Here is an 18,164-nt window from a genome sequence, read left to right as displayed (position 1 = left end):
TATACTGCGTAATAGCTGGCTGCATTAAAGGCTTCAAATGGTTACTGCAAGGTCGGACAAGACAAGTCTCGCCGCGTTCGTTGTCTCCGATAACGGAAGAGATGTGCGCGTGCCGAAAGCGCGGAAAATACGTGCCACATGGGCGGAGAGGCGCATGCAAAAAATACCACGGCTTTTAATGACGCCCAGAACCGCAAATGTAGGCGTTAAATGCATCACTGTGTTAAAAAAAGGAAACGCCGTGTAGAACGTTTTAACTTATCATTGAATTTCGTGCAACTGAGAGCTTTCAGAATACAGCGGAAGCGAATTCTGAGCCCATGTGATTGGGCCTGCTGATGTAGTCCTTGGCATTAGGCAAGTTCCTGAGCACACAGGCCGAGTAAAACCACCGCGGAGGTGCGTAACCCGGAACCACGTGCCACTTCCGGTCGTCGCCCGAGAAATACTCGAGGCAGCGCTTGTAGTCCTTCTGGTTTGCCTCGCCGATGGCGTAGATCTTGTCGTCCAGGACCACCGCCACGACCTTGTCCGTAAAGGTCTTGGTCTTGGAGCCCTTGGACCACTTGCCACTCTTTGGGTCGTAGACCTCGCAGATGTTCGCCTTGCACGATAGCCCACCCACCACGAAGATTTTGTCTCTGTACGTCACCAGGCTGTGGAATAGCCGTTCGGTCTTCATAGGAGCTACAAGAGTCCACCTGTTGGTAACGGGATCATATGCTTCTGCGGACCGAAGTAGGTTTTCAGTGGACAAACCGCCCACTACGTAGACACGTCCCGCACAAGAGGTGGCGCTGGCGCCGAGCCGAGGGTGGTTGATGCGACCTATATTTCGCCACGAGCCCGTGACCACGTCGTATTCTTCGGCAGTGTCAAGCGTGACGATCCCGTTGGGCGAGCCACCGATACAGTAAACGCAGTTATCGAGAACGGCTATGCCAAAGAACGCCCGCAGATGCTTCATGGGCGTTATGGGCGACCACTTTACAGAGACTGCGTCGAAACAGTAGCAGAACGGGCTCTGCTTGGCAATGTCGGCACCCATGACGTAGATTATGTGTCCCACAGAGACGCACTGCAGGCCGAAGACTAGATCCTGCCTGAAGTCCGTTTTGACAGTGTTCCATTCGTTGGTCTTGTGGTCGTATACTTCCCAGGTGTTGCTCTTATATCCGCCGTGAATACCGCCGTAGACGAACATGATGTCAGCTGGCACTCGTTGCACGAATAAGCTGCGGCTCGGATTTAAAATACGCGCCTCGTGTTCAGACTGCTGAATCATGTGACAGCGCTTGACGATCGTCTTGCAGAGAGGGTTGTTGGAGACGAGCGAGTTCCGCAGGACGACCTTTCTCAAGTAGCTCCCCTTCATAAGACAGAGCCGGATGTGCGGCAGCAGCCTATTTAAGCACATTCTGCGCTCTTTAAGACTCGCATTGATCCAGAACACTGTGGCTTCCCAGACGACCTCTTCCCTCTGTACCTTGAGCTCGTCCGACGCCAACAAGCTCTCGAGGTTCTGCAGGCTCAGCCTGCGGAAGTCGCCTTTGTCCGCGTACACCCGCTCGAAATTGTCCAGCATGAAACGGAGCACCTGCTTGTGCAATAGTTCCAGGTGAAAGAAGAGCGCCATCTCGAGGACCATGACGCAGTTCTCCACGTCCAGGTTTCGCGAGATGAACGCACAGCACTCACTGAGCAGGCCATGAACGAGCAACTGGTCCGCGGCAACGGTGAGGTCTTCGACATTGTCGGTCGTGATCGCCGCGTCGCCGACGCTCGCGTAATTCACGACGGCCTTCAGCGCCTCCTTGCTTACCCCGGGGATGAGGAAGTCACCTCGACTCGCCTGGGACAGCGGCCCGTTGAAGAGTGCGTCGAAGTACTCGCTGCAGGCGCTGAGGTCCTCCTTGAACACGGCGAAGAACCCGTCATCGGAGGTTCGCAGAAGGGCCACTGGGGTCGGGACAGCGTCGCTCATTACTCAAGTAGTCGCATCCGAGGGCTGCTCTGTACGGCGAGTTCTGGCGGTCACTCTCCCGTTACCGCTTTTTTTTTTACCGCGATCGGCAGCAGGTCAGAATGCAAGTTCCGGAACGATTGTGAGTCGAGGGACGAACTCGCCTTTGTCTCTGGATGAACGCGCGGGCTGTGAAAGCGAGAGGAGCGAAAATTTAGACGCGGCGTAAATAGAATTCAGTCTTGCTTCTCGGGGTCTCGCGATGATCGCGGCAATTGCCAAGGGTGGGCCCAAGGCGCAAAGCGCGCGCGAATGTTGGTGTTAGTGAAAGCAAAGAAGTTTGCCTTTATCTCAAATTGTGGGGTCCTGTTCATGTGTAGATGACGGAGTCATTAGGTGAACGCGCTGCTGGCAGTCCCAGAAAAATGCTGCAGCAGTCGCTGCTTTAATTTTATTAAAGCTTTGCTTGCTACATTCGCCTGACTCCGTCTGAAACAGAAGCAGACCGATTTTACTTATGAATAGTTTGCCGTTATTTCTCTTCTTTCTTGCGTGCGATTATGTGTTCTCGCGCCGAGCGTCAAGAGCGTCGTTTTCTTCCTGCACACTCGTGTTTCTTTTGCATCTCCTGTTTTGAATTTGTAGATGATGATGATGATGTAAACATTTTTAATTATACCTAAAATTGGCGGTCGGCCTTGTGAGGACCTCGTCCCCTGTGGTTGGCTTCCCCACAGTGCACCCTTCTTAGCCGTGTTGCTGCCCGTAATGCACCCTCTTTAGTCGGGTTAGTTGCGTTAACGAACAGGGGAGGGCGCCGGCTTCGAAGCGACATGAGCGCCACGGATGGCGTGATTACTGCGCGCGCGCGAGGGGGAGGCGGCCCTCTTCGGCTGGGGATTTGGCCGCGTTCGTACGTGTCGCGCGGCACGCCGCTCTTCCCCGGCGGGCGCCTCGTGGAGGGAACTTGCTCCCGCCAGCTCATCCTGTCCGGCCTCGGAGTTTCCCTCTTGCCCTAGCGTGGGCGAACGCTCGCTCTTAACCCTGCTGGTGAGTGAGATGTCCTCGATTCCTCAGCGTATTTTGTTGCTAGCTGGCGTTATTGTTGCTGTAGCAATAAATGCCGGTTTGTGTCAGCCAGTGTGTCGTTCCTTTGTTCCCTCAGAGCAAAGCCCGCCGTGGTTGGCGTGGGCGCGGTAGCGTACGCGACCACGGGGTGGGGTCCTGGTGGCTTTGAACTGCGTCAGCCGCAGTTAAATGGGGAGAACATATTTATCTCCCTAATTAAAACACCTACAGCCTCCGGAAGGCGATCGGACGTTGCAGCTGCTCTTGCCCTTTCGGTCAGCTCCTGATGAATTTTCTAGACTAAGCTGGAGAGCAATTCCTCCCACTGCTCAACAGTCGGTTGTTCTATACTATCTATTACCGTGTTGTCTTGGCAGGCCCAAACCATGTGGTATAGCTCCGAGTCTATGCCACAGTGCGCGCATTGTGACTCATAGTCCTCTGGGTAGATCGCATCGTTTTTTTTCGGCTTGAATTCGTGTTCAGTTCAAGTCAGTTGTAGATTTTCTGTAGATTGGTTAATTTGTAGATTACTGTTTTTGTTTCTATTTTTCCTTTAAAACCCATTCTTAATATTACGCTTTGAATTCTTCGCTGTCTGGCCAGCCGCCCTTGTGGGTATATGCACCATCTTTTCAAGTGTACAGGAGCAGACTACCGTCCGAGCCATCTATATATTTTTTCTGCGTTCCATCAGCGCAACTATCGCATCGTGCACATCAATTTAAAGCAAGCAAGCGACAAAACCAAGCGGCAACCTTCAGAATTTTCTCGGTGTGTGATCTTCAGCAGTGAAGTGTATACGGGAGCTGAAGCGCCCCAAGGTGCTGTGGAAAGCAGCGTGCATCTGTCCTGAATAGAGGTCAATCAAGGGCTGTATTTGTGCTCTTCATTTGCTTTCCCTAGCCATCCATCACCTGACTGCCCACTTTGTTTTCTTTTTGGTCGACCATGCATGTACAAAGCTTAAATGGTAATGCACGCTGCCTAAAATGCTGTAATAACGAAGAAAAAGTTACAGTGAAATCGTAACACAGAAAAGGTTAAACAGAGTGACCAGACACCTCCAATGGGAATATATGTACAGGGCAGGAAGGAGTGCAAAAATGAGAAAAACCTCTGCATCTCCCGTAACCGAGAGTATAGTAAGCATGAAATGTTTACGGGCATAACACATTGGTTGTAGATGGTACAAGTCCAAATCTTGAAATGAGTCTACTGTTCAACACACCACACCACAATCTTCTTGTTGCGTCGACGCAATCGCCTGCCATAGTGCGGGCTTAGGTAGGCAGCCGGGTACCGTGGCGGCCTTGTCGATTCCGGGAGCGGCCGCATAATCATGGCGTTGTCGGCAGGGGCGGGCAGTCTTCGGCCGTGGCGTACCACTCGCAAAGCGATCGCTTTCCGCAAGACGCTTGCTATTCCTCCTTTCATCAGGCTCCATTGCTCGGCTTAAGCAGCTGTGACGGTTGCGGCACTGAAATGCAGGACGATGCAGAACCGTACGCGAACACGACGAGACGCAGGCCTGACAAGAATGTATATGCAGCGCATTCGAATACTCCGCGAGCGTGTATACACCTACCTGCCGAAGGGGGAAACGACATGAGCCGAAGGCCCAGCGGCCGGTCTTTTACATGTGTGAGTGTGGGACCGCGGCGCCATCCTTGCGGACGGCGCGGAATCAGTTTTTCCGCCCAAAGCCCTTCTCGCCCTGGAGCTCCCCTCTTGCTCTAAGCGGCCCTCTCTCAAAGCTCTTAACAGATCACGTATGAGTGTCGTTAAATCTCGTACGGTGCTCGGATGCTCTCGTTTAAGCTCTCGGATGTGTGGAATTCAGTGCTCGGATGTTGGCTCCGGTCTCGGCGTGACGTCACCACACTGCCGACAAGGGGAGCTAAAAGAATTTCATGCTTAAAAGAACGCAGGTAACCAGCACATTGCAAGGACCGAAGGCTGTCGCCCCGCACGCGGGCTGCTTGACCTTGGAACTCTAATGGGAGTCAGCGAAGAAAAGGGAAAGAGGGGAAGCGTGGTGTCCGGCCGAACAAAAGCAAGGCGTGAAGCATGGAGGAAGGAAAATTTCTCTCCCTTCTCTCTTCAGGTCGTGTGCCTTTTGTTTGGATTGACTATTTGCTCCCTAGAGTCGAAGACGAAGCCGCTGTTTACCGCGCTTGTACTTTTGGTGCATGTTTTGGTGGGTGCCGTGTGTGAGAATCGCATTGCGCATTCGTCTTTTCGTTTTCTACGGGCTTGGGCACATTTCGTGTTCGGCTGGGTTCAGCGATTACTTCATCGTGCAAGCTTCATCGATGTGTGTCGCTGCAGTGAGCGAGATCTTCGCGAAAGAGTCAACGTCTCAAAGAAACAGGACACGCCAGATCGTCGCTGCGCCGCTCATCGTACGAATTCTTTGCGCCCAATTTCAGCTGTACAAGTAACGGACCTTTTCGTTTGGTCATACGGGTTGTTTCCTGCCATCAAATTTTGATCTCTTCAGTAAAGATGCTTTATCATGGATTGTGTGCACGAGCCGCTACTTATTGCTATTTCTTGTTTTGAGCCGGTCGCGTAGCGGCCGGAAAGAGTCTATTCGTGTACAACACACGATCGCAGTGGCGCAATCTGCAGGCGTCTTTCTCATGCTTTCTTTCGCTGCAGGCTCTGATCCTTCGTCTCGTGTGCGAAAGAATATTGCCGGCTGCCTCTTCAACGCGCAAAGTTTTTCTCCCTGCTCACGACCATTCAGTCAACTAAGTCCAAACAGCAGTCCCCGCTCAGAAAGGGGGGAGTAAATTCGTGTACGCGCGCTTCTGTTGCACGTACTGCGCACAGTGCTCACATCTCCCGCAGCACTGTATCTTATTCTTATTGTACAATAATCCTGTTATAATATTAGCGCTACAAGGCAACTCCTCCTGTCAGGGGTCATTTTTTTGGTGAATGGACGCGCCATATTGATGCGCTGTGACGTAGACAGCGTAGTAAACTGCGTTGATTTGGAGGAAAGGAAAGGCACCTTACCAACTCTGTGGTTTAGTGGACACCTCAATAGCATTTTAAGCTAATTCCGGCGTTCCGTGCAGCAGTCAGACTTTCGCCTTTCACTACTGTAGTCGCTAAACTTGCTCGTAATTTGCTTTCGCAATCTTCCGGGCTTAACCAAGCTAAGCATCTGCCAATTTTTAAGGCGAAAGCCTTAAATCCCTCATACTGTCATTAGCAGACGCGTCGGCAGCCGTGTCGACAGACGCGTCGGCAGGAATGTCGACAGACGCGTCGGCAGGAGTCGCGTCGGAAGCACAAAATCTTTTTTTGTGCTGCGACTCAAACTTACTACTCAAAGTCTCAGCAATGGAAACCAGGACGTCCTCAGGGTAGCCCGCTGACCTCCTCAGTGACAACCGCAGTAAACTGTTTACTGTTGCGAGCTAACTTAATACGACTGTAAAGGTCAGTGTGTGCACACCAAATCGAGCAGCCCGGCCTGTAAACAATTTGACAGGGATCACGACCTCATTCGCAAAAATAAAAGCCGTAACACGACTTAGCAGGCCGCTTCCCATCAATTTCCTTAGGTTCGATGTTAATGAAATAGGGCGTATGTTGTCTACAGTTAAACGCTCCCTTTGCTATTTATTTATATCATTTATTATTTTATTTCAGGAAACCCCTCAAGGCCCTCGTCACGTGGGTATTACATAGGGGGGAGGTAAAAAATTCGAAAATCAAGATACAAGAAGGAACATCTAACATGAGGAACTGAAGAAAAATAAAACAAGAGCGCAAAACCTGAATACTCAACAATTAGCAAAATGTGGCAGAGCAATAAAAAGTAAAATGAACATCATGAAAAGAAACAACGTAATAAACAGAACGAAAAACGCAATGAAACACATAATGGTGAGCAGAGGAGAACAGAAAGAAAACTGCACATGAATTTCATTTTTTAAAAGTTCATGAAATGATGTCGCATTCATTTCAGTTGCGATCGTGGAAGGTAACCGGTTCCAATCAATAATGGTTTTGAGTATGAACGATTTGGCAAAAGTTGAAGTGTGGCATGTGATGCGTTTGATTTTGAAAGGGTGATCACGGAGTGGAAGCACTGCTGAGGGTGAGTGAAATAAATCATTATAAAGCAACAGATAATGTTAAATTTTCTAAATAAAGAGTCAAGCGAGCTAGTTGGCGACGATTAGAAATGTTGTCAAGTCCAGCACGACCTTTTAACGCCGTGAAGTTAGCAAAATGTGAGCACTCGGAAAAAATGAAGTGAGCAGCATGGTTCTGCAGACATTCGATGTTATCTATAACGTAGGCTTGATCTGGGTCCCAAATGGCTGAAGCGTACGCAATTTTAGGTCGAATTAATCTAATATAAGCAAGTTTACGCGCGTTTGCCAGCGAATGTCGAACGTTATGTTTTACGAGGCCAAGAGAACGGTTGGCAGCTGGTATAATCAGGTTAATATAATAGTTCCTGGTTCAGTCTGACGGAAGGTAAACTCCTAGATACTCGTAAGTGGAACCTGTCTTAACGGGCATGTCTTTAATAGAGTATGTGGTTGGGATGCGATGAGAATTTCTAGTAAAGGATACGACCTTTGTATTAGAGGGGTTCAGGGTCATTAGCCACCACTGGCACCGAGTGTGAATAAAATCGAGATCAGTTTGTAAAGATTTGCAGTCACAGAAATTTGTTATCGTTCGGAACACAACACAGTCGTCAGTAAAAAGTCTAATTTGTGAAGAAATGCAATCTGTTAAGCTATTAATAAACATCGGAAAGAGCAGGGGACCACGCACACTGCCCTGGGCTACAGCAGATGTGACATGGGCCATTGTAGAGTTACAACCATTAACAGAAATGAACTGAACGCGAGATGTGAGGAAGTATAATGCTTGCTAGTACATGAGGGTGAATATTAAGGTGTGATTGTTTGAGAAGGAGTCAGTGATGGGGAAGCCGATCAAATGCCGTGGCAAAATCTAGAAACAAATCACCGACTAGAATGCCGGTGTCTAAAGAAGTGAATCAGTCGTTAGTAAATCTGGCGAGCTTAGAGCCAAAAGAAAATCCTTTGCGAAAACCGTGCTGATATTCATATAGGATGTTATGATGTACGATATAATGATCTGAGTGTGTATGACTTCTTTAAAGAGCTTGGAGAAGGTGCAGGACCATCAAATAGCCCTATAGTTTAGATAAACATAGAGGATGCCCAATTTGAGAATAGGTATTACCTTTGCTACTCGCCAGTTGTGAGGGATGAAGCCAGTTTATAAAGAGTGAGAAAATGTGCAGACAAGACTTGATAAATACTCCTAGATATGATGATCAGTATTTTGTTGTCAAAGCCCAACATATCTGTGCTTCCTAGAAAACAGCCAACAAACGGACGCCACGCACAAAGGGGCACACACACACAAGGCTGACCAAACAGCCTGGTGACTTCCTCTGGTGGCGGCTTCTTCCTGACGCACCGCAGCAACGACCTTGCTCGGCACTGAGCAGTGGCATTTAGCATACTTAAAAGATGGGGTGAAGAATAGGCAAGGAACATTGAAGACAGCCCCAGAGAACCACAATGGTGCTGCAGAAGGACTTGTGTATGTGCTCCTTTCTGCGTAGCATCCGTTTGCTGGCTGTTTTCTAGTAAGTCACACAAACTAGCCCAGACACAAGTCTTGCATCTTTCTAGTTCTCTGGGCCTGTCTTCATGTTCCTTGCCTGTTCTTCACCACCATCTCTAAGTTTGCTAATTGGCGGTGCTCAGTGCAGAGCAAGGTCTTTGTCGCGGTGCATCAAGAAGAGGACGCCACCGGAGGAATTCATCAGGCTCTTTGGTCTGCCTTGTGCTTGTGTGCTCCTTCTGCGTGGCATCTCTTTGTTGGCTGTTTTCTAGTATGTGACACAAACTAGTCCAGACACATGTCCTGCGCCTTTCTAGTTCTCTGGGTCTGTTTTCATGTTTCTTGCCTGTTCTTCACCCCCATCTTCAAGTATGCTAATTGCCACTGCTCAGTGCAGAGCAAGGTCGTTGTCGTGGTGCATCAAGAAGAGGCCGCCACCGGAGGAAGTCATCAGGCTGGTTGGTCAGCCTTGTGCGTGTGTGCTACATTCTGCGTGGCATCCGTTTGTTGGCTGTTTTCTAGTATGCCACACAAACTAGCCCAAACACAAGTCCTGCACCTTTCCAGTTCTCTGGCCCTGTCTTCATGTTCCCTGACTGTTCTTCACCCCATCTTTTAAGTATGCTAATTGCCAATACTGAATTGAGTGTGTGTGTGTGTGTGTGTGTGTGTGTGTGTGTGTGTGTGTGTGTGTGTCAATAAAAAATGGCAGCTTGACAGTGTGTGTCGTTCCGTTGGCTTCATGCCAAATCCACTCAATCCACGATTCCCAAAGACCTGATCACCCTGCATACTCAACAAAACCAACATGAATTTTGGTTGGGGTATAGTCTGGTGCCATAAATGGCAATTAGCATACTTAAAGAAGGGGGTGAAGAACAGGCAAGGAACATGAAAACAGGCCGAGAGAACTATAAAGGTGCAGAGTTTGTGTGTGGGCTAGTTTGTGTGACATACTAGAAAACAGCCAACAAACGGATGCCACGCAGATTGGAGCACACACGCACAAGGCTGAACAAGCAGCCTGATGACTTCCTCCGGTAGCGTCCTCTTCTTGATGCACCGCGACAACGACCTTCCTCTGCACTGAGCATTGGCAATTAGCATACTTAAAAGATGGGGGTGAAGAACAGGCAAGGAACATGAAGACAGGCCCAGAGTACTAGTAAGGTGCAGGGTTTGTGTCTGGGCTAGTTTTTGTGACATACTAGAAAACAGCCAACAAACCGATGCCACGCAGATTGGAACGCAGACGCACAATGCTGAACAAGCAGCCTGATGACTTCCTCCGGTGGCGTCCTCTTCTTGATGCACCGCGACAACGACCTTCCTCTGCACTGAGCATTGGCAATTAGCATACTTAAAAGATGGGGGTGAAGAACAGGCAAGGAACATGAAGACAGGCCCAGAGAACTAGAAAGGTGCAGGGTTTGTGTCTGGGCTAGTTTGTGTGACATACTAGAAAAGAGCCAACAAACAGATGCCACGCAGAAGGAGCACACACGCACAAGTCTGACCAAACAGCCTAATGACTTCCTCCGGCGGCGTCGTCTTCTTGATGCACCACGACAACGACATTGCTCTGCATTGAGCATAGGGAATTAGCATACTTAAAAGATTTGGGTGAACAAAAGGCAAGGAACAAGAAGACAGGCCCAGAGAACTAGAAAGGTGCAGGACTTGTGCCTGGGCTAGTTTGTGTCACCTACTACTAAACAGCATACAAACGGATGCCATGCACAAGGAGCACACACGCACAAGGCTGACCAAGCAGCCTGATGACTTCCTACGGTGGCGTCCTCTTCTTGATGCACCGCGACACCGACTTTGCTCTGCACTGAGAATTGGCTATTAGCATACTTAAAAGATGGGGGTGAAGAACAGGCAAGGAACATGAAGACAGGCCTAGAGAACTAGAAAGGTACAGGACTTCTGTCTGGGCTAGCTTGTGTGACGTACTACAAAACAGCCAACAACCGGATGCCACGCAGAAAGACGCACACACGCACAAGGCTGACCAAACAGCCTGATGACTTCCTCCGGTGGCGTCCTCTTCTTGATGCACCGCGACAACGACCTTGCTCTGCAATGAGCACTGGCAATTAGCATACTTAAAGATGGTGGTGAAGAACAGGCAAGGAATATGAAGACCGGCCCAGAGAACTAGAAACATGCAAGAGTAGTGTTTGCGCTAAATTGCGTGACATACTAGAAAACAGCCAACAAACGGATGCCACGCAGAATGGAGCACACACGCACAAGGCTCACCAAACAGCCTGATGATGTCCTCCGGTGGCGTCTTCTTCTGGATGCACCGCGACAACGACCTTGCTCTGCACTGAGAAGTGGCAATTAGCATAAATTAAAGATGGGGGTGAAGAACAGGCAAAGAACATGCCAGGCCCAGAGAACTAGAAAAGTGCAGGCCTTGTGTTTGGGATAGTTTGTGTGACATACTAAAAAACAGCCAACAAACGGATGCCACGAAGAAGGAGCACACACGCACATGTCTGACAAAACAGCCTGATGACTTCCTCCAGTAGCACTGAGCAGTGGCAATATGCATACTTAAAAGATTGGGCTGAAGATCAGGCAAGGAACATGAAGACAGGGCCAGAGAACTGGAAAGGTGCAGGACTTGTGTCTGGCCTAGTTTGTGTCACCTACTACAAAACAGCCAACAAACGGATGCCACGCAGAAGGAGCACACACGCACTAGGCTGACCAAACAGCCTGATGAGTTCCTCCTGTGGCGTCCTCTTCTTGATGCACCGCGACAACGACCTTGCTCTGCACTGAGCACTGGCAATTCGCATACTTAAAGATGGTAGTGTAGAACAGGCGAGGAACACGAAGACAGGCCCAGAGAACGAGAAACATGCAAGGCTAGTGTCTGCGCTAGTTTGTGTGACATACTAGAAAACAGCCAGCAAACGGATACTATGCAGAAAGGAGAACATACACAAGTCCTTCTGCAGGATATTTGTGGTTCTCTGGGCCTGTCTTCAATGTTCCTTGCCTATTCCTCACCCCATCTTTTAAGTATGCTAATTGTCACAGCTCAGTGCAGAGCAAGGTCGTTGTCGCAGTGCGTCAGGAAGAAGCCGCCACCAGAGGACGTCACCAGGCTGTTTGGTCAGCCTTGTGTGTGTGTGCTCCTTTGTGCGTGGCGTCCGTTTGTTGGCTGTTTTCTAGGAAGCACAGATATGTTGGATTTTGAGTACAAAATACTGATAATTATATCTAGGAGTAATTATCAAGTCTTGTCTGCACTTTTTTCTCACTGTTTATAAACTGCCTTCATCCCTCACAGCTGGCGAGTAGCAAAGGTAATACCTATTCTCAAATTGGGCATCCGCTCTGTTCCTCTAAACTATAGGGATATTTCATGGACCTGCACCTTCTCTAAACTCTTTTAACAAATCATACACACTCAGATCATTATCTCGTACAACATAACATCCTATATGAATATCAGCATGGTTTTCGGAAAGGATTTTCTAGTGACTCTAAGCTCGCCGGATTTACTAACGATTGATTCACTTCTTTAGACACCGGCATTTTTGTCGGTGCTTTAATTGTAGATTTCGCCACGGCATTTGATCGGCTTCCCCATCACAGACTACTTCTCAAACTATCACATCTTAATATTCGACCTCAGGTACTAGCATGCATTATACTTCCTCACATCTCGCGTTCAGTTCAATTCAGTTAATGGTTGTAACTCTGCAATGGCCCATGTCACATCTGGTGTAGCCCAGGGCAGTGTGCTTGGTCCCCTGTTCTTTCGGATTTTTATTAATATCTTACTAAATTTCATTTCTTCACGAATTAGACTGCTTGCTGATGACTGTGTTGTGTTCCGAACGATTACAAATGACTCTGACTGGAACTCTTCACAAACTGACCTCGATTTTATTCACACTCGGTGTCAGTGGTGGCTAATGACCCTGAAGCCCCCTAATGAAAAGCTCGTCTCCTTTACTAGAAATTCTGATCGCATCCCAACCACATACTCTCTTAAAGACATGCCCGTTAAGAAAGGTTCCACTTACGAGTATCTAGTAGTTTACCTTCCGTCAGACTGAACTAGGAACTATCATATTAACTTGATTCTAGAAGCTGCTAACCGTTCTTTTGGCCTCTTAAAACATAACGTTCGACATTCGCTGGCAAACGCGCGTAAACTTGCTTATATTACATTACTTCGACCTGAAATTGAGAACGCTTCAGCCATTTAAGACCCAGATCAAGCCTACGTTATAGATAACATCGAATGCCTTCAGAACCACGCTGCTCGCTTCATTTTTTCCGAGTGCTGACATTTTGCTAACGTCACGGCGTTCAAAGCTCGCGCTGGACTTGACAACCTTTCTAATCGTCGCCAACTCGCTCGCTTAACTCTTTATTTACAAAATTGAACATTACCCGCAGCTTCATAATGATTTATTTCACTCACCCTTAGTAGTGCTTCCACGCCGTGATCACCCTTTCAAAATCAAACGCATCACATGCCACACTTCAACTTTTGCCAAATCGTTCATACTCAAAACCATTATTGATTGGAACCGGTTACCTTCCACGATCGCAACTGAAATGAATGCGACATCATTTCATGAACTTTTAAAAATTGAAATTCATGTGCAGTTTTCTTTTTGTTCTCCTCTGCTCACCATTATGTGTTTCATTGCGTTTTTCGTTCTGTTTATTACGTTGTTTGTTTTCATGATGTTCATTTTACGTTTTATTGCTCTGCCACATTTTGCTAATTGTTGAGTATTCAGGTTTAGCGCTCTTGATTTATTTTTGTTCAGTTCCTCATGTTAGATGTTCCTTCTTTTATCTTGATGTTCGAATTTTTTACCTCCCCCCTATGTAATACACACGTGACGAGGGCCTTGAGGGGTTTCTTGAAATAAAATAATAAATGATATAAATTAAAAGCAAAGGGAGCGTTTAACTGTAGATAACATACGCCCTATTTCATTAACATCTAAACTAGGGAAATTGGTGGGAAGCGGCCTGCTAAGTCGTGTTACGGCTTTTATTTTTGCGAAGGATGTCTTGATCCCTGTAAAATTGGTTACAGGCCGGGCTGCTCGATTTGGTGTGCACACACTGACCTCTACAGTCGTATTAAGTTAGCTGGCAACAGTAAACAGTTTACTGCGCTTCTCACTCAGGAGGTCAGCGGGCTACCCGGAGGACGTCCTGGTTTCCATTGCTGAGACTTTGAGTAGTGAGTTTGAGTCGCAGCACAAAAAAGATGAAACGCCTTGTGAAGAATCTATACCTGCTGTAACGCCATGACTGCACAAAGTCTTACATAACGTTAAAAAGGTAGCCATAAAATACGGTATTTAGGCTGCCTTTTCTGCGCCCACCAAACCGTCGTCACTTTGTTCTCGTATCTCTATCAATAGCACAAAAAATTGGCAGAGGCTTAGCTTGGTTAAGCCCGGAAGGTTGCGAACGCAAATTACGAGCAAGTTTAGCGACTACAGTAGTGAAAGGCGAAAGCCTGACTGCTGCACGGAACGCCGGAATTAGCTTAAAATGCTATTGAGGTGTCCACTAAACCACAGAGTTGGTAAGGTGCCTTTCCTTTCCTCCAAATCAACGCAGTTTACTACGCTGTCTACGTCACAGGCAGCAATGAACGCCACAACACAGGTCAAGGTAAAGGTCAAACGTAGAAGCGCCGGGACGACGCAGAAGGCTCAAAACCTAGCGCAGTAATTCTTTCGCAGTAAAAAGAAATGTAATGTCAAGCACCAGAGCACGTTCATCAAATGCACAACTGATGTTTTTTACTCGCTTCCATTGTCCTGTCGCAAGGCCTACATAGGTCAAAGAGGTCAATGTGTCAACGACCGTATGAGGCAGCACCGCACTATACTGCAGCCAGGCAACACAGCAAATCTGCCAAGACATTGCAACCACTGCAAAGACTGCACCCCTCTGTTCCAAAATGTCAGAATCATCGGCCGCGGCAAAACGCAGACAGAACGAGAAATATTCGAAGCCTTCAAAATGAAGCAGTGAGGAAATGAATGCCTCAGCGACAGCTCTGTCAGGTTTCACGGCAAAAGAGTACAGTTTCATGAATGGGACATAGGTTGTCACATGCTATCTTCCAACTCTTGATCAATTTTGTTCTTGTTGTTTTGATAGCTGTTGTGATTGCTGTCGCGCATGTGCACCCTGTTCTGTTGGCGATAAATGAAGAATATTTCAGTTGTGTGTCCGGCGTTGTCCTGTGTACTTCTGCTTGTGAACGCGTCCTTTCGGCTGGTTTCCCACTTACAGTGCTCCAACTGGCCCAACAAGCTACGCTTCTTGAATACTTGGCTGATTTTTTGTCAGTTTTAGTCTCTCTTGAAACTTCAGAAAAGATTTTTTGAGCCGTTTCTTGTGATATTTTGTCTCATCTACTTTAAAAGAGGTCCGTTTTGTTTGTTTTCCTGGCCATGCAGGTATTCATTCAAACGAGGTGGCTGATTACTTAGCAAGGTCAGCTCTTGGCGGGTCAATGACACATCCCGTCCCGAATTTCAGTCTGCTGGTGATTTACATTTTTCAGTGCTTCCAACACATATCAGCGAGGCTGCGTGGTCTCTTACTAAATAGCACTGATTATCAGCACATAGCATATAATTGGAACGTCCGTTTGTGTAAAACCAGGCTGTGTGAGGTATCAATGACTCGGTTGCGATGCACTATTCCCAGTTCAAAGTTATATCTGTGCAGTTGTGTGTGGTCACCAACCAACCTATGTGGCTGATGAGGGTACGTTGAATCTGCAGACAATTTCCTCCTATATTGTCAAAAGTTGGCACTTCAGAGAAAGATTTACCTGGACGCCCCTCTTTCTAGGTTCGGGCTCCTGTTATCGCTACCAGTGGTATTATCCTTCGTTGCGAGCTCAAAAGCATTTGCTCGGGTGCAATTTGTGGGGTTCTCCATGATTACATAATTGCAACGGGTAGGTCAATTTGCTAACTCTTTCGAAATTCTTAAAGCTTTTCTTTTTATCTTCAAAATATTCTTCGTTATTTAACTTTAAATAATCTTCTGTCGGTTTTCATTGATACATTTTTCAAAATTCACACTTGGCTCTGATATTTCTGTCGTAATCGCCTACGCAATTTTCCTTGTTTATTACACAACACCATGGCCAATCTCCCCATGCGGGTATGTGCAATGTCTTGAAAAGAAGAAGAAGATGAGGATGTGCCATGGTTTAAGAGGAAGAAGAAGAAGAAGAAAACTGCCTTTCGAGGTTAGGACTCCCTTTGTCTCTACCAGTTCTGCTCTCGTTTGGTGCGAGCGCCACAGGATTCTCGTTAAGCACTATTTGCGGCTACCTTCATGATTACATTATTGCAAGTGGTAGCTTACCGTGTAAAATCCATATAAAATTCCACCGCATGTCCTAGAAGCGTATTTTACTTTATTCCTCGCATATCTAATTTGTTTATTTATTTAAAAATTTACACAATTAATATATTTTCTAATTTCAGTCATTCTACCATTCTACTGAAATTTTTTTCTGCACCTATACTACGTTGGCATTCACCACCGTACCTTGGCCAATCCCCCCACGTGGGTATGTACCATGATTACTGTGGAGAAGAAGAAGAATGTGAATGTTTGCTTGTTCTTCCCTTTGCAGGGCTTTTGTCGGGTCTTGGGGCGGCTGTCGACGTCTTCTACTGGTCAGAGGACCTCCCTGTGGTAGGTCAGCCTTCCCCTGGGCGTCTTTTTGCCGAGGTGACATCGCAAGCCCTCCCGCCAAGATCCGAAGCACAGGTGAACATGGATTCAAGGGGGAACTCCGCTACCCCGAAGAAAGTAAGCGGCATCGTTCCCGGGCCAGCGGCCACACCGCTACGACAATCGCCCAAAGCCGGGACAGCGTCGGCAGACTGCTATGACGCTAAACGCATGCCATCATTCGTGCTGAAAAGCACGCTTTCACCTGAGGCCCCGGTCTTCGTACCAAGGCACTTCAGAGTCCCTCTGCCACAGGAAGTTGCAGAGCCCTGCCCACCCTATCCACCTTCACCACAGTCACAGGACGCGAACCAGTATGCAATGCTGGAGCTCATCAGCTTCATTGACGACGTCACGCTGTGTCCTGCTGAGTTCGACTCCAAAATAGAAGACGTCACAAGCATATTGAGTGGCATTACCGACGCTGGCGGTCTGTGTCAGGTGGTCGACACTATCTTCCAACAGGGACTGAAAGAGGCTAACTTCAGGTATAGCGGGGCACGCCTGTGCAACCATCTTGGAAGCAACCTTCACATTCGAGGCGTGGAGGAGGACTTTACAAACATGCTTTTAGACCGGTGTCACAAAGAGTGCGTCAAGGGAAACGACTTGGGGTCCGGTGATTTTGACGACGCCTACCTGCGCGGGTTGCTGCTGTTCATTGCTGAACTGTTCTCTCAGATGGCGTTTCTGTGGGAGGACCACTCCTACAAGGTGAACCACCTGGCCGCCTGCATTCCCAACATGATGCACGCGCTTCTGCAGTCGCTCACCAAGGAGAACATCAAATGCACCATCCAGGTGCTGAAGCTTCTTGGCGCCTGCCTGGAGGATTATGAGAAGGTGGGCTCACCCGAAACGGACTGTTGTGCCCTCGACAGTGTGTTTGAGAAGCTCTGGGAGATCTCTCAAAACAAGGACATTGACCCGACCGCGGCGGTGATGGTCAAGAATGTCCACGAGCTTCGTTAGAGGAACTGGGGCCGCTTTTCGTCGTCTTCGAGCTCCCCATCGGCTGGCCAGGCGGATGACAGCCTTCCCATTACTTGTGGTCCCGACGGCGTGCCGGTCTCCAGTGAAGAGGAGAGGTTTATCCAAGAGGTCCTCCTCACAGAACGGATGGGGAATATCGAAATGTCTGATGGAAGCGATTACGCCAACAACAGCTGCAATGACGACATGGATGATGAGATTGCAGCAGCGTACGAAGAATTCCTCAAGGAGTCGGACAATGAAGCTCCCTCCATCTCGGCAAGGGAGGGGACCAGAGTGGGTTGGCAGATATTTGCGAAGATGGGGTAGTGCAGGACAGTGCCCCAGTGTTTTCTTAACTGTAGTTTTTCCTCCCTATGTTTGTGTGAATTGCTAGTAGTGTAATGGCCATTCACGAGATGGCGCCATGTATCCGTTGGTGCGCCGTCACCCATTCACCTTTTTCCGTTGCTCTGTGTGTGTGTGTGTCAATAAAAAAATGGCAGCTTCACAGTGTGTGGCGTACCGTTGGCTTCGTGCCAAATCCACTAAATCCGCGACTCCCAATTAGCATACTTAAAGAAGGGGGTTAAGAACAGGCAAGGAACATGAAGACAGGCGCAGAGAACTAGAAAGGTGCAGGACTTGTGCCTGGGCTAGTTTGTGTCACCTTCTACAAAACAAGCAACAAACGGATGCCACGCAGAATGGAGCACATGCACAAGTCCTTCTGCAGGACCTTTGT

General features: G+C 48.1%; 1 protein-coding gene and 1 pseudogene across 1 annotated transcript; one reads left to right on the top strand and one right to left on the bottom strand.

Moving 5' to 3' along the window:
* Nucleotides 1–289: 289 nt before the first annotated feature.
* Nucleotides 290–1,984, bottom strand: LOC149325970 (kelch-like protein 10). The gene has a single exon (XM_089564436.1). The coding sequence runs from the start codon at nucleotides 1,982–1,984 to the stop codon at nucleotides 290–292; it is 1,695 nt and encodes a 564-aa protein (XP_089420562.1).
* Nucleotides 1,985–16,489: 14,505 nt separating this feature from the next.
* LOC149325969 (polyadenylate-binding protein-interacting protein 1-like) lies at nucleotides 16,490–17,749 on the top strand (annotated as a pseudogene).
* The last annotated feature ends 415 nt before the right edge of the window (nucleotides 17,750–18,164 follow it).

This window comes from Amblyomma mixtum, chromosome 10 (genome assembly GCF_055824585.1).
Source record: "Amblyomma mixtum isolate Tamu chromosome 10, ASM5582458v1, whole genome shotgun sequence".
Classification (NCBI taxonomy): Eukaryota; Metazoa; Arthropoda; class Arachnida; order Ixodida; family Ixodidae; genus Amblyomma; species Amblyomma mixtum.
This window is presented reverse-complemented; position numbering and strand designations above follow the sequence as displayed.